Source organism: Xenopus tropicalis, chromosome 2, assembly GCF_000004195.4.
Source record: "Xenopus tropicalis strain Nigerian chromosome 2, UCB_Xtro_10.0, whole genome shotgun sequence".
Classification (NCBI taxonomy): domain Eukaryota; kingdom Metazoa; phylum Chordata; class Amphibia; order Anura; family Pipidae; genus Xenopus; species Xenopus tropicalis.
Window position 1 is genome coordinate 167373545 of NC_030678.2, and position 15631 is coordinate 167389175.

At 43.4% G+C, this 15631-nt stretch overlaps 1 protein-coding gene across 1 annotated transcript in view; it reads right to left on the reverse strand.

The window, feature by feature from the left end:
* LOC116408912 (cyclic nucleotide-binding domain-containing protein 2-like) overlaps positions 1-15314 on the reverse strand; it is a 185572-nt gene extending 170258 nt beyond the window's left edge. Inside the window, exon 1 of the mRNA XM_031897345.1 lies at positions 15238-15314. Coding sequence (XP_031753205.1) covers positions 15238-15299 — 62 coding nt within the window. The 5' untranslated portion in view covers positions 15300-15314. The remainder of the gene's footprint in view (positions 1-15237) is intronic.
* Positions 15315-15631: the final 317 nt, after the last annotated feature.

The following is a 15631-nucleotide window of genomic DNA, read 5'->3' on the forward strand; positions in this document are numbered from 1 at the left end:
CCTACCACCACCTACCTGGTTACTTTGAAAATCAATAGAAACTGATGTGAGTTGAACAGATAGTAAAATTCTTTATTCCTTATAGACTTCCTGTCTGTCTACAAAGTAAATTGATCAAAGAACTTCTGCAACTTCTCAATATCAGCCCAACCGCAAAGAATCAACTGTACCTTGCTAATCTTGCTTAGTACACTCTTTAAGAGGAATTGGAGTTGCCATGTTGGTACCATGGTACATGCTCATATCTGCATTTGACATAAGACTACTGGATATTCCCTATATTTCCACATGAAGAGAAGAACAAATGTGAATACTGTAGATCACTGGACATTATTGAAAGTATTAGTCATTCTCAATATGTTGCTAATTTGAGGGAAGATTTTTCTTTAGCCCATCACCTTGCTGAGGAAAGTTATTCTAAAACTAATAAAGGCAATAACAAGAGACCAATGTATGGCCCAATAACTTGTTCCAGGAGACAGAGTGTTACCGATAAGCCTAGGAAACAGGGTCCAGCATAAACAATTTTATTGGTAGCTTCTGTTGAAGTGGCGAGAAGCCATGAAACGCGTAAAGCTGTGGGTGCCTAACTCCCTGATGGTTTTAATCATTTGAATAAAAGTGATATTTTATGGAAGGATGTTCCTGTGCTCTGTCTACAATTTATCTAATAAACAAATGTATTGTTGGGGTTCAGACTATTATGTTATGGTTGATAAAACTACCAGGCATTCTTGTCTACAATATCAAAGGTCTAAGGGGGTATTTGAAAACCTGTAAATAACTCAGAGACTAAGAATCAAACAGACTTATTTTATGCTTCCCATTCACCAACTGACTGATGTTAAAGTCAAATTACCCGCATTATTTGGTTTAGATGATGATGAAGAGCCAACAGCTACACCTACTTATTCACATGATGACCAGTGAGAGGTCTAAACACCCAAGAGTTTGTTCCTGATACACACTCTAGTGCCCAACCTTTTATACCTGTGAGCAACATTCAAAAGAAATGTGTTGGGGAGCAACACAAGCATGAAACAGTTTTGGGGGTGCAAAATACGAGCTAGGATTGGCTATTTGGGAGCCCCTATATGGACTGACAGCCTACTCTGATTGTCAGTTCACCTGGTTTTTATGCAATCAAAACTTGCCACCAAGTCAGGAATTCAAAAATAAGCACCTTCTCTGAGGCCACTGAGAGCAACATCCAAGGGGTTGGTGACCAACATATTGCCCCTGAGCCACTGGTTGGGGATCACTGGTCTAGACTGAATCAAACCCCAAATTTGGTTAACACAGCCAGAGGAGAGCATTGTTAGAGATGTAAGGGAACAATTATATGGAAGCTTCCTAGTGCACTTACCTATGATTAACTAGGGATACTTAGCTACAACTGTCAACCTGTTGCTGGATAAGCTTTACCTTATCAGAATGGCTGAATGTTCAGTCTTTGCTAATGGAAATATACCAAATGAATGTTTATTGAATACTACTAATATTATTTATTAATACTAATATGTATTTCTCTTATGGAATGCATTGGAACTTGATAGATCTCAGAAGAAGATGTTATAACTGTTTATAATAAACTGCATCTTGCTTGTTTATAATATTTGTACCATTGCTAGGCTAGGCCAGACAGGCTTTTCACCTTGTAGCCCATCTAGAAGGTTTTGGAGCTAAAATATGTGGTTAATCAGATCTTTGCAAGGGGAAAGTGTAGAAGAAAAGCATGGGTTTTGCATAGCAGTTCTAAGAGACAGCCAGAGATTCCACTCCCTCCCTTGGAAGTGCTCCTTTTGAGGCAGTGCTCCTTTGTAAGGAACTAGGTCCTCTGTAGTACATTAAACCATGTATGGAATACCATAATAAGAGCAGATGAAGTTAGTTCCCACTTAGCAACTATAGTAAATGGAACTAGTACAGTTGGCCCACCAGAAGGACCTCAGTTCAGCATCTTTAAAGCACTGTCCCATAATAAAATGAATCCACTGCCACACTTTAAACCATATGTGTTAAACTCAAGGCCCGCGGGCCACATCCGGCCCGGCGTGTAATCATATCCGGCTCGCGAGATCATTTTATATATTATTGTTATTAATGGCCCAGCTATATGAAGCGCTGGTAACACAATAAACTACAGATCCCATAATGCAGCGCTTCAGCTGCCTTACCGAACACTTCCTGCGTTAATCAAGTCTAGCTTATGATGCTGCAAGTTATTGCGAAGCTAGCCCTCACAATGCCGAAGAGAAAAGTTGATTCTGAAAACAGTGCCTTTAAAAAACGATGGGAGTCTGAGTATATGTTTACTGACATTGCTGGTACACCCGTGTGTCTCATTTGTGGGGCTAATGTGGCTGTAATTAAAGAATTTAATCTAAGACGACAAAACGGCGACGCGCGGTTGCGCACATGAAGCCGGTTAACGCCATCTTTGTAAAGGTTTTCTGATAGTTCCTATTACCTCATTTTCTTGCTGTTTTTGGCGCCAAAAACTGGCTATTTAAAATGATTTCTCATTTCTCTCCTTGCCCAAGCTGGCTTCTGGTTATTTATCAGTACCTGCTCAAGCTTTTTGATTGTTGTTTCTGGTTTTGACTTTGGCCTGTATTCTGACTACGATTCTTGCTACCTGCCTCGACCTTTGCCTGTACCCCGACTACGATTCTTGCTACCTGCCTCGACCTTTGCCTGTACCCCGACTACGATTCTGCCTTCGCCTTGCCGGTACCTAGTATTTTCGTCTGTACTCTGAAAGTTTGCAGGACCCCAGCTTGGACCGCAGCAGAAAGTTCCGGGGCCCCAAAAGGGCGTCAGTGAAGCCCGGGAAGGGCTGGGAGTTCCTGCTATACTGTAAGAGTCAGACTTTACATCCAGCGGTCGCACACTGGTTCCTACCTAACTTGAAGACACAAATGCACCAGTGCAACTTGCCCTTTCCCTGTTCCCAAGTAATGTTGAACCAAGTCGGCACAACGGTGTTCCCAAATACGCACAGCGCTTTGGTGACTTTGAAGAACAAAAAGAGAATTTTGAGTTGCTTCGCAACCCATTTGCCTTCGATGTGGAAACTGCACCAGCGCAGATTCAGATGGAGCTGATTGAGCTGCAGTGTAATGGTACACTAAAGGCAAAGTACGACACTGCAGGACCCGCACAGTTTATTCACTCCATTCCCGCAGAAATGCCCCGGCTCCGTCTACATGCGGCTCGAACCTTGTGCATGTTTGGTAGCACATATCTGTGTGAGAAGCTCTTCCCAGTGATGAAGACTAACAAAACAGCACACAGGAGTCGTCTCACTGATGAGCACCTGCAGTCCATCCTGAGAATCTCCACAACACAGAACCTCACAACAAACATAAATGAACTTGTTGCCAAAGAAAGATGCCAGGCGTCCAGCTCTGATAAAATGACATAAGAGCAAAGACAACTGAACTTTAGTGTGTTTAATAAATGTTTATCCTGTTCGGCACGCGACCTAAAGTGTGTTTTGGATTTTGGCCCCCTGTGCAATTGAGTTTGACACCCCTGCTTTAAACCATACATAGTACTTCTTGTTTTGGTCTCCAGTGCTCAAACGGGACATTATTGAGTTAGAGAGGGTCCAGAGAAGGGCAACTAAGCTGGTAAAGGGTATGGGAAGTCTCAGTTATGGGGAAAGACTGGCCCAGTTGGGTCTGTTTACACTGGAGAAGAGGCGCTTAAGGGGGGACATGATAACAATGTATAACTATATAAAGGGATCATATAATAACCTTTCTAATGTTTTATTTACCAGTAGGTCCTTCCAACGGACACGAGGGCACCCACTCCGTTTAGAAGAAGGGAGGTTCCATTTAAATATTGGGAAAGGATTTTTTACAGTGAGAGCTGTGAGGTTCTGGAATTCCCTCCCCGAATCAGTCGTGCTGGCTGATACATTATATAGCTTTAAGAAGGGGCTGGATGGATTCTTAGCAAGTGAGGGAATACAGGGGTATGGGAGATAGCTCTCAGTACAAGTGAGGGAATAAAGGGGTTATGGGAGATAGCTCTCAGTACAAGTGAGGGAATACAGGGGTAGGGGAGATAGCTCTCAGTACAAGTGAGGGAATACAGGGGTAGGGGAGATAGTTCTCAGTACAAGTGAGGGAATACAGGGGTAGGGGAGATAGCTCTCAGTACAAGTGAGGGAATACAGGGGTAGGGGAGATAGCTCTCAGTACAAGTGAGGGAATACAGGGGTATGGGAGATAGCTCTCAGTACAAGTGAGGGAATACAGGGGTAGGGGAGATAGCTCTCAGTACAAGTGAGGGAATACAGGGGTAGGGAGATAGCTCTCAGTACAAGTGAGGGAATACAGGGGTAGGGGAGATAGCTCTCAGTACAAGTGAGGGAATACAGGGGTATGGGAGATAGCTCTCAGTACAAGTGAGGGAATACAGGGGTAGGGGAGATAGCTCTCAGTACAAGTGAGGGAATAAAGGGGTTATGGGAGATAGCTCTCAGTACAAGTGAGGGAATACAGGGGTAGGGGAGATAGCTCTCAGTACAAGTGAGGGAATACAGGGGTATGGGAGATAGCTCTCAGTACAAGTGAGGGAATACAGGGGTAGGGGAGATAGCTCTCAGTACAAGTGAGGGAATACAGGGGTATGGGAGATAGCTCTCAGTACAAGTGAGGGAATACAGGGTTATGGGAGATAGCTCTTAGTACAAGTGAGGGAATACAGGGTTATGGGAGATAGCTCTCAGTACAAGTGAGGGAATACAGGGGTAGGGGAGATAGCTCTCAGTACAAGTGAGGGAATACAGGGGTAGGGGAGATAGCTCTCAGTACAAGTGAGGGAATACAGGGGTAGGGGAGATAGCTCTCAGTACAAGTGAGGGAATACAGGGGTAGGGGAGATAGCTCTCAGTACAAGTGAGGGAATACAGGGGTATGGGAGATAGCTCTCAGTACAAGTGAGGGAATACAGGGGTAGGGGGGATAGCTCTTAGTACAAGTGAGGGAATACAGGGGTAGGGGGGATAGCTCTCAGTACAAGTGAGGGAATACAGGGGTAGGGGAGATAGCTCTCAGTACAAGTGAGGGAATACAGGGGTATGGGAGATAGCTCTCAGTACAAGTGAGGGAATACAGGGGTAGGGGAGATAGCTCTCAGTACAAGTGAGGGAATACAGGGGTAGGGGAGATAGCTCTCAGTACAAGTTGATCCAGGGACTGGTCCCATTGCCATCTTGGAGTCAGGAAGGAATTTTTCCCCCTCTGAGGCAAATTAGAGAGGCTTCAGATGGGGTTTTTTGCCTTCCTCTGGATCAACTAGTAGTTAGGCAGGTTATATATAGTCATTATGGTTGAACGTGATGGACGCATGTCTTTTTTCAACCCAACTTACTATGGATTGTTTCTGGAGCCGTGCAAGCCTTATTTAAGGACCAGTAATCAAAAATGAAGAACATTGATCTGACCTTATATATTACACATTTCTATTCCAAACATCATAGGGGTTTTCTACTGTGCCAGTCACGTTTTCATATTTGCCTAACCAAAGCCCACCTACCCTATGGATATTTATGAGTGGCTCCAGAAGAACTAAAAATGTTTTTGTTTTTCATAAAAAAAAATAAAAAATCATGTGTTTTAGAACATTTTCCTTTCCTGGTGTTACTGGACCTTTAATTATTTCCCAGAGGATCTCTGAACGTTATGTTGATCGTTGGTTTGCAGATACTCTTGGGCCACTCAGTTCTCTTTCCCATAGGACCAAACGTTGACAGCCCTCCCCTTGGCTGTTTCGGCACTAATAAGAGAGACTGGATAATTTAGGATACTTGGTCATTAAGTTGAGATACAGTTAAAAAGTGGTTGACTGTTCAAAGAAGATATAGTTGAACATAAAATAGCTGGCAAGGGATGCTGGAAGTACGAGCGCTGACGGATCAGGAAGAATATGAAATACAAAAGAAGACCTTAAAACAGCATCAACGCCTTGAGGTTGAACATTTGAAATAAATCCTATCTCACCAGCCCTGTTTTTTATATCAAATAAAGATTATCCAATCCATCGGCACTTAATGGTCAATTTGAAACAGAAGCAGCCAATGTAATCATCATACAAAAACACAGCGCTGAATCTGAGATCCGCATGCAAGCTGTCTCATTTATATACATATTTCTTTTCAGATTAGATCACAGGAATTCAGATATCGTTTTAAACACACCAGAAATTGCTATATTTTATATATATATATATATATATATATTGTGTGGATAGAATGTAAAGTAAAGAGACAGAAGTGCAGGACTGCCATCTACTGGATATGGGATGCAGTGTATAGGGACGGAGACACCATTTTCACAGGAATATATTTAATTTGCTAAATGTTTTCTAGTCTCTCACTTACCTAACATTTACATATATATCAAAACACCATGGTACAGGTATCGGACCCTTTATCCGGAAACCCACTATCCAGAAAGTTTCGAATTACAGAAAGGTCATCCCCTATAGACTCCATTTTAATAAAATAACTCACATTTTTAAAAATTATTTCCTTTTTCTCTGTAATAATAAAACAGTACCTGTACTTGATCCCAACTAAGATATAATTACCCCTTATTGGGGGCAGAACAGCCCTATTGGGTTTATTTCATGGTTAAATGATTCCCTTTTCTCTGTAATAATAAAACAGTACCTGTACTTGATCCCAACTAAGATATAATTACCCCTTATTGGGGGCAGAACAGCCCTATTGGGTTTATTTAATGGTTAAATGATTCCCTTTTCTCTGTAATAATAAAACAGTACCTGTACTTGATCCCAACTAAGATATAATTACCCCTTATTGGGGGCAGAACAGCCCTATTGGGTTTATTTAATGGTTAAATGATTCCCTTTTCTCTGTAATAATAAAACAGTACCTGTACTTGATCCCAACTAAGATATAATTACCCCTTATTGGGGCAGAACAGCCCTATTGGGTTTATTTAATGGTTAAATGATTCCCTTTTCTCTGTAATAATAAAACAGTACCTGTACTTGATCCCAACTAAGATATAATTACCCCTTATTGGGGGCAGAACAGCCCTATTGGGTTTATTTAATGGTTAAATGATTCCCTTTTCTCTGTAATAATAAAACTGTACCTGTACTTGATCCCAACTAAGATATAATAAGTCCTTATTGATAGCAAAACAATCCTATTGGGTTTATTTAATGTTTAAATAATTTTTTTTGTAGACTTAAGGCAGGAGATCCGAATTATGGAAAGATCCCTTATCCAGAAAACCCCAGGTCCCGAGCATTCTGGATAATAAGTCCCATACCAGTACAGGTATAGGACCCATTATCCAGAATGCTCGGGACCAAGGGTATTCCGGATAAGGGGTCTTTCCATAATTTAGATCTCCACACCTTAAGTCTACTAAAGAATTAATAAAACATTAATTAAACCCAATGGGATTGTTTTGCATCCAATAAGGATTATTTATATCTTAGTTGAGATCAATTACAAGGTTCTGTTTTATTTCTACATAAAAAAAGGAAATCAGTTTTAAAATTCTTAATTATTTGCTTATAATGGAGTCTATGGGAGACGGGCTTTCCGTAATTCTGAGCTTTCTGGATAACGGGTTTCCGGATAAGGGGTCCGATACCTGTACTGAGTTTGGCACCTTAGCTTTTACATATGTACAGTATTGTTATTTTCGCAATTCACTAGATCTATGTCCACAATCTTATATATAAGGTTACCCAGATATACTATAATTTATACAGTGCAAATTATTTTATTATCCTCCATTTATAGAGCTGCTATGTGTTTATGCAGCATATTATTGTTCATCATTTACATCCGATCCTACGCTAGTGGCGCTTACGATGTACGGTCCCTTCATCAGGAGTCAATATCCTGCCAGTATGTTTTTTGGAATGGGGTAAGTAACTGGAGTACCCAAATGAAAATACAGTACAAGTTCCTTTGCAGATGGTGTCCAAGGTAAATCATATTCAGGAGCCAAGTGCTACAAAGAAGCAGTGCTAACCACTGAGCCATTGCGTTGCCTTATTGGCAAAGAAAACCTGTTCTAAAAGCGATTATCATCTTCATAGGCAGCCCAGGCATATATGTGCTGAAACAGTCAAGATATGAATGTATGATTGCTAGCCATGGCACCAAACCATCCACTGCATCCTATTCCATTTAGCTTCAGCAATGAGTTTTCTAAGTTTTCGTATCTTTCGTATTTTCGCCATTATTTTGTGCAACTTTTTTGTACTGTGCGTCAAAAATTATGTGACAAAATCGTATAGTAGCAACGAGTACGAAAGTTTCAGATTCATTCATTTCCTTTGGCCAGGTTGGAGCTGCAGAGTGCCATTGAGTCCTATGGGAGACTTTCCTTGGGCCGGGTTGGAGCTGCAGGGTGCCATTGAGCCCTATGGGAGGCTTTCCTTGGGCCGGGTTGGAGCTGCAGAGTGCCATTGAGCCCTATGGGAGACTTTCCTTGGGCCGGGTTGGAGCTGCAGAGTGCCATTGAGCCCTATGGGAGACTTTCCTTGGGCCAGGTTGGAGCTGCAGAGTGCCATTGAGCCCTATGGGAGACTTTCCTTGGGCCGGGTTGGAGCTGCAGAGTGCCATTGAGCCCTATGGGAGACTTTCCTTGGGCCGGGTTGGAGCTGCAGAGTGCCATTGAGCCCCATGGGAGACTTTCCTTGGGCCGGGTTGCAGCTGCAGAGTGCCATTGAGCCCTATGGGAGACTTTCCTTGGGCCGGGTTGGAGCTGCAGAGTGCCATTGAGCCCTATGGGAGACTTTCCTTGGGCCGGGTTGGAGCTGCAGAGTGCCATTGAGCCCTATGGGAGACTTTCCTTGGGCCGGGTTGGAGCTGCAGAGTGCCATTGAGCCTATGGGAGACTTTCCTTGGCCGGGTTGGAGCTGCAGAGTGCCATTGAGCCCTATGGGAGACTTTCCTTGGGCCGGGTTGGAGCTGCAGAGTGCCATTGAGCCCTATGGGAGGCTTTCCTTGGGCCGGGTTGGAGCTGCCAGAGTGCCATTGAGCCCTATGGGAGACTTTCCTTGGGCCGGGTTGGAGCTGCAGAGTGCCATTGAGCCCTATGGGAGACTTTCCTTGGGCCGGGTTGGAGCTGCAGAGTGCCATTGAGCCCTATGGGAGACTTTCCCTTGGGCCGGGTTGGAGCTGCAGAGTGCCATTGAGCCCTATGGGAGACTTTCCTTGGGCCGGGTTGGAGCTGCAGAGTGCCATTGAGCCCTATGGGAGACTTTCCTTGGGCCGGGTTGGAGCTGCAGAGTGCCATTGAGCCCTATGGGAGACTTTCCTTGGGCCGGGTTGGAGCTGCAGGGTGCCATTGAGCCCTATGGGAGGCTTTCCTTGGGCCGGGTTGGAGCTGCAGAGTGCCATTGAGCCCTATGGGAGACTTTCCTTGGGCCGGGTTGGAGCTGCAGAGTGCCATTGAGCCCTATGGGAGACTTTCCTTGGGCCGGGTTGGAGCTGCAGAGTGCCATTGAGCCCTATGGGAGACTTTCCTTGGGCCGGGTTGGAGCTGCAGAGTGCCATTGAGCCCTAATGGGAGACTTTCCTTGGCCGGGTTGGAGCTGCAGAGTGCCATTGAGCCCTATGGGAGACTTTCCTTGGGCCGGGTTGGAGCTGCAGGTGCCATTGAGCCCTATGGGAGGCCTTTCCTTGGGCCCGGTTTGGAGCTGCAGAGTGCCATTGAGCCCTATGGGAGGCTTTCCTTGGGCCGGGTTGGAGCTGCAGAGTGCCATTGAGCCCTATGGGAGACTTTCCTTGGGCCGGGTTGGAGCTGCAGAGTGCCATTGAGCCCTATGGGAGGCTTTCCTTGGGCCGGGTTGGAGCTGCAGAGTGCCATTGAGCCCTATGGGAGACTTTCCTTGGGCCGGGTTGGAGCTGCAGAGTGCCATTGAGCCCTATGGGAGACTTTCCTTGGGCCGGGTTGGAGCTGCAGAGTGCCATTGAGCCCTATGGGAGACTTTCCTTGGGCCGGGTTGGAGCTGCAGAGTGCCATTGAGCCCTATGGGAGACTTTCCTTGGGCCGGGTTGGAGCTGCAGAGTGCCATTGAGCCCTATGGGAGACTTTCCTTGGGCCGGGTTGGAGCTGCAGAGTGCCATTGAGCCCTATGGGAGACTTTCCTTGGGCCGGGTTGGAGCTGCAGAGTGCCATTGAGCCCTATGGGAGACTTTCCTTGGGCCGGGTTGGAGCTGCAGAGTGCCATTGAGCCCTATGGGAGACTTTCCTTGGGCCGGGTTGGAGCTGCAGAGTGCCATTGAGCCCTATGGGAGACTTTCCTTGGGCCGGGTTGGAGCTGCAGAGTGCCATTGAGCCCTATGGGAGGCTTTCCTTGGGCCGGGTTGGAGCTGCAGAGTGCCATTGAGCCCTATGGGAGACTTTCCTTGGGCCAGGTTGGAGCTGCAGAGTGCCATTGAGCCCTATGGGAGACTTTCCTTGGGCCGGGTTGGAGCTGCAGAGTGCCATTGAGCCCTATGGGAGACTTTCCTTGGGCCGGGTTGGAGCTGCAGAGTGCCATTGAGCCCTATGGGAGACTTTCCTTGGGCCGGGTTGGAGCTGCAGAGTGCCATTGAGCCCTATGGGAGACTTCCAAAATCATGCACTGAAGGTTCAAAGTCAGAAAGGTTTTCCCGCCGTTTACGATCGTTTGGATATGAAAATGTTGTGACTTTCAGATCGCCAATACGATAGTGACTAATATGATTTTTCCGTAAGCATTTTCGTGATATTTGCTATAATAAGAAATTATCGTATTTAATCCGAATTTTTCCCATTTCGGCCCCTTAGACTTGTACCAGAATGCAAAGACACTCAAACGGGTGAGGATAACAGTGATAACTAATGCATAGGTTTTTCAGTGAATCTCCGTTACCTTTGGACCTTAGGCACATTTCATGCATGGCTGACAACTTAGTTCAGTCAGATTAGAAAAGCTAGTCCTTCAAAACAGTTCTAAAAAAAACCAAAAAATAGATTGTACTGAGCCAGGAGGCATATTACTCAACAAGGTGTAGTATAAACTCAACAGTTATCATTGACTCTCTCTCAATCCCAATTTGCTAAGTTCTGAAGGCCGGCACCACAGACTGCATATGGAGCTTGGGTGGTCCTATTGGCCTTCGGCAACATCCTAAAGCTCATTACAAACTCTCCATCTTGTGTAACATGGAGCACCTAGAACAAAATCTGGCTGGACCTAGTACAAAATGTCATCCAGGACAGAATGTAAAACTTCTGCATATATCATTTACGTATGTACATTAAATGATGGAGGTGTATCTGGGGTAACAGCCAAGATGAATCTGGCAGCCTTATTATTTCTGTTCCGCCTTTTCATTTGGAAAAGTATACTATGAATTCTACTATTAGGGGAGTCGTAAAATCCTGGAAGCTCTTTTACTAAGTCTAGGGATAGCAAACATCCAGTCTCCTTCAGGTTGCTGCTGTGGGACATCAAGAAAATAACTCAAATATGCTACACAATGCAATATATTTGCTTTTTAACCAGAGGATTTGTTGGTAGTCCTGTCAAGGAATAGTGGCGTGGCATGAAGTATTCAGGTGTGTTGCTGTACTGAGAATCACTAAAAATACATCAGTCAAAACATGATTGCAAAGGGTAGGGTTGTTTCAATATTTGCCCTAGGTGTATCCTATTGTCCTGTAGAATTGATTTGACAGCTCATTGAGTAAGGTCTGATATGGAAGGTACATTACTAATTTGTTTTCTGTCACGCATCCAATTTAGTTTGTGCTTTGTACAGTACAAACTTGTCTACTTTGGGTTTTAACCACTTTGTAAACCACTTGCTTTATCAGGGCGGCTATAGAGGAATTAGAGCTGGGCCTTTCTTAGGAGATAAAGCAAGTGGGCAAATTGAATTGTATGGTACTTTGTGTGCTGGGAAGCTACATGGGCTGCTCTTTGTACGGCAGGCAACTGGTATTCCCACAAGAGCAGTGTGAAAAAGATGGAAAGGGAAAATGGTGCAACTGGGTGCCAGGGACTACCAGACTTTTGAGGGATGGAGAAAAAAAACTGCCTCTCTCCTGTTGAACAGACAATGTCTGTGCTTGGGTTCAATCCAGCAAGAATGAACTAGATTGATGGTGGTGGTTGGGGGGGCAGTTCAAGAACTGATCAGGACATGGTGACCTGCCCAGATGCCAATGGGCAATAGCAGGTTAAGATCTAAGGTCTGGTACTCCTAAACCACCATATAATTTTGAGTTTTTCCATCCCACAGAAATCATATAAGCAAAGACTCTAGAGCAGTGATCCCCATCCAGTGGCTCGGGGGCACCATGTTGCTCCCCAACCCCTTGGATGTTGCTCTCAGTGCCCCCAAACCAGGGAGTTATTTTGGAATTCCTGACTTGGGGGCAAGTTTTGGTTGAATAAAAACAAGATTTCCTACCAAATAAAGCCCCTGTAAGCTGATAGGGTGCATAGAGGCTGCCTAATAGCCAATCACAGCCCTTATTTGGCTCCTCCATGAACTTTTATGGTGCTTGTGTTGCTCTCCAAGTCTTTTTACATTTGACTGTGGCTCATGAGTAAGAAAGGTTGGGGACCCCTGTTCTAGAGTACCAATGTCTTTGTGAAAACTAGACAACGTTGATCATTTACTCATAATGGTCTCTATGTGTGTTTTAGCAGAGGCAATTCTCTATGGCAGTATTGTCTATGGCAGGGGATTTTAGTAGCCATGACAAGTAGCTGCTACTAAGTAGCTCTGTGTGTCTTCACTCTTAAAAGGGTACAACATTTCTTGAACCAGGTCACTTTCACAAGAACATTTCTTGAACAGGTATTCTTCTCCTTATAATTCCAATAGTTTGTAAGGCTCATACATCCCATAGTGAAGATCCCACTGGCACCAGAATTGCAAACTTCAAATCCAACGATCGTCTTTATTATATAATCTTAAGGGACATTTCCGAGGGCGTCCATTTAAATACTATCTTAGATAAACAAGCCACAGCTTCACAACAACAAACAACTCGAGCTACATGGTTAATATAATATATCTATTCTATAATTAAAGAAAAATCCCACTATAAGGGCTCAGCAGCAATGCAACAGCCGGCTTCTGCTCTGGGGTTTTGTAAGAAGAAGATAGAAGTAATCATCGCCCGAGGATACAAGTCCTCAAGTCCTGCCACTTAAGAGAATTATCACACCAGAAGCAGAGAAGCTTTTATTTTAAGCCATTTGCAGTACTCAAGAGTGAGGTTAAAATATCCAAGTGCAAATGATTTATTCATTGGTTACTGTGGCTGCACATTGAAATAGCAAGAACCATGCCATGCCAATAAGGGCATTCACTCCTGCAATCAGTCTATTACAGCATGCTGACATCGGTACAATGAGAGCACTTGGGTAATTGTATATGTAATGCTATTGCATTAACATTTTGGCGGGACAGAATGAAGAATCTGTATTGACACAGAGGTCCCTTGTTAATATACAGCAAATCAAGCCTTTTATTGAGAGGTGCTTCATTTCTGGAAATATTGTTCTATTTCATTGTTCCGGTTTAATATACAAGGAAATTTAGATAGCAACTTTGGGGCATGTCCTTTATTATTATTTGCAATTACATTTGTATACCTGTTTTTTTTTTTCATATTATGATTTTATATAAATAGGGGAACCTTATTTGTCAATTTAACCAAACAAAGCTAAACATTTCCCACAGGTTTGGCCTGTGTTGGCGGAGAGGGGAGTAAATTGTATGAATAGACTATATAGTGGGGTATAAGAAGAGGTATCAAGCATACAAGTTACTAATACACAGCTGTTCAGACAACCCTTACTATTTTTAAAGATTGTGTGTTTTATGTCTATCTGATTAGCTTTGTTTAAATGACTATATAACATCTGAACTATAATTCACTACTGAACCAAACCTATTGCTAAACAATGATGAAATAGAGAATTGAAAAAAAAGGAATAAGGCTAATGAGATGTCTACAACCAGATTTTATACATTAGCATTACCGGAAACAACCATAAGAACAACACAGACCGCATACTGTAGAAAAGAGAGCAAATGCTTATTAGATTCCAAGGAAGTATATACAGTAGGTTATTGTTGCTTTTGGCATTGTCGGCCATGTAGGTGGTTAGCAACTATATTATACTATGAGAGAGAGATCATGGGTTATCTTAAGTTGGGTAGAGGTGAATGGGATGTTGGGCTGGGAGTTACTACCTTGGGCTAGGTAGTTGGCATGGCACTAAATAGTAGTATTTTTGTGCATTTTTGCATGATTTGGTCACCCACAAAGTGGCCTGAATAGGGTTTATCTGATTGTTTGGCCCCAGGCTAACTACTGGATAATAAAATGGCCTATGGGGACTGGTTGGGAGACAATTTTCCTCTTCTCTGAAAGCTTATGCAAGCTGTATGATGATTTGTCGTCAATGTCTAAAAAGCTCCCTCTAGAAAGTATGTTTTGTACTTGACTTCATACTGGGACAACACCAGCTAGAGGGAACCTTATACTCTATCATTGCCTAGAGACAGTTTTCCTTTCTCTCTGATAGATGCAAATTTTTCTTTGTGCAAAAGTATGGGGGATTGTACTCTTTTATCAGGATCCAAACAGCTTATAATTACAAAAAAGTTACTTCCTCCCTTATTTCTAAATTACTGGAAACGCAAAGATTTGGGTGTATTAGGAAACTGGGTACAAATGGGCATAATTTGTGCCTTCAATGTATAAGGTGGCATCCAGTTAGGCAAAGGATGTGCACTTACACAACCTTCAATTGATTCAAATTCAGCTAACGTAAGAATCAATCAGACGGTATTCAGACGCTCAGACTGGCAGACAAGATGCATCAAATCCTCAGAGGCTTACTGCATGCCTAATAGTACAACCAGAATGGAGAGGAGAGCACCAGTACTAATATGAGGCATTGAGCCTCGTACTAAAGTAGACACAAAAGTCATATTGCATGTTGCAAATACAGATAATCCCATGAAGCACTTAATATATTTAATAAGTGCAGTTCTGTGACTAGCAATGAATCTAGCATTAGTTAATTGTTGCCATAATGTCCCTATCAATAAAAGCACCAACTCCAGCCAAGTTGTATGAAGAAATGTAAGACACGAGGTGACAGATCACATATGAATGAACAAAACATCAATGAAACTTGTTCTGATGTTAAAACCTTAACACTTACACATTCCCGTTGAATTCACACTCCATGACTGGATCTTCTTCCAGTCTTCTTTGTTGGTCCATACTAGAGCTCCAGCAGAGGCTACCCTGCCATAAAGTAACAAGCCACTCGAAAGAAGATTTTGTTCTGCATGGTGAAATGTATAGAAGTCATGCAACAGTCACCTAGAGGGAGTTTTATACAGCCGAGTAACAACATTCTAAATAAACAATGTTATCAGAGATTAAATATAGGTAGTCTGTGTGAGGAGCGATAAAGCGAGATGACGGCTGTTCAAACAACGTTGGCTAAACTTCAGTTGCTATGATTCTATTTGCACAAAAGCAGAGAGGTATTTTCAGGAGCCGCGCTGTATAAACACACGATCTTTCTCAAACTGCTTGTAAACAATGTA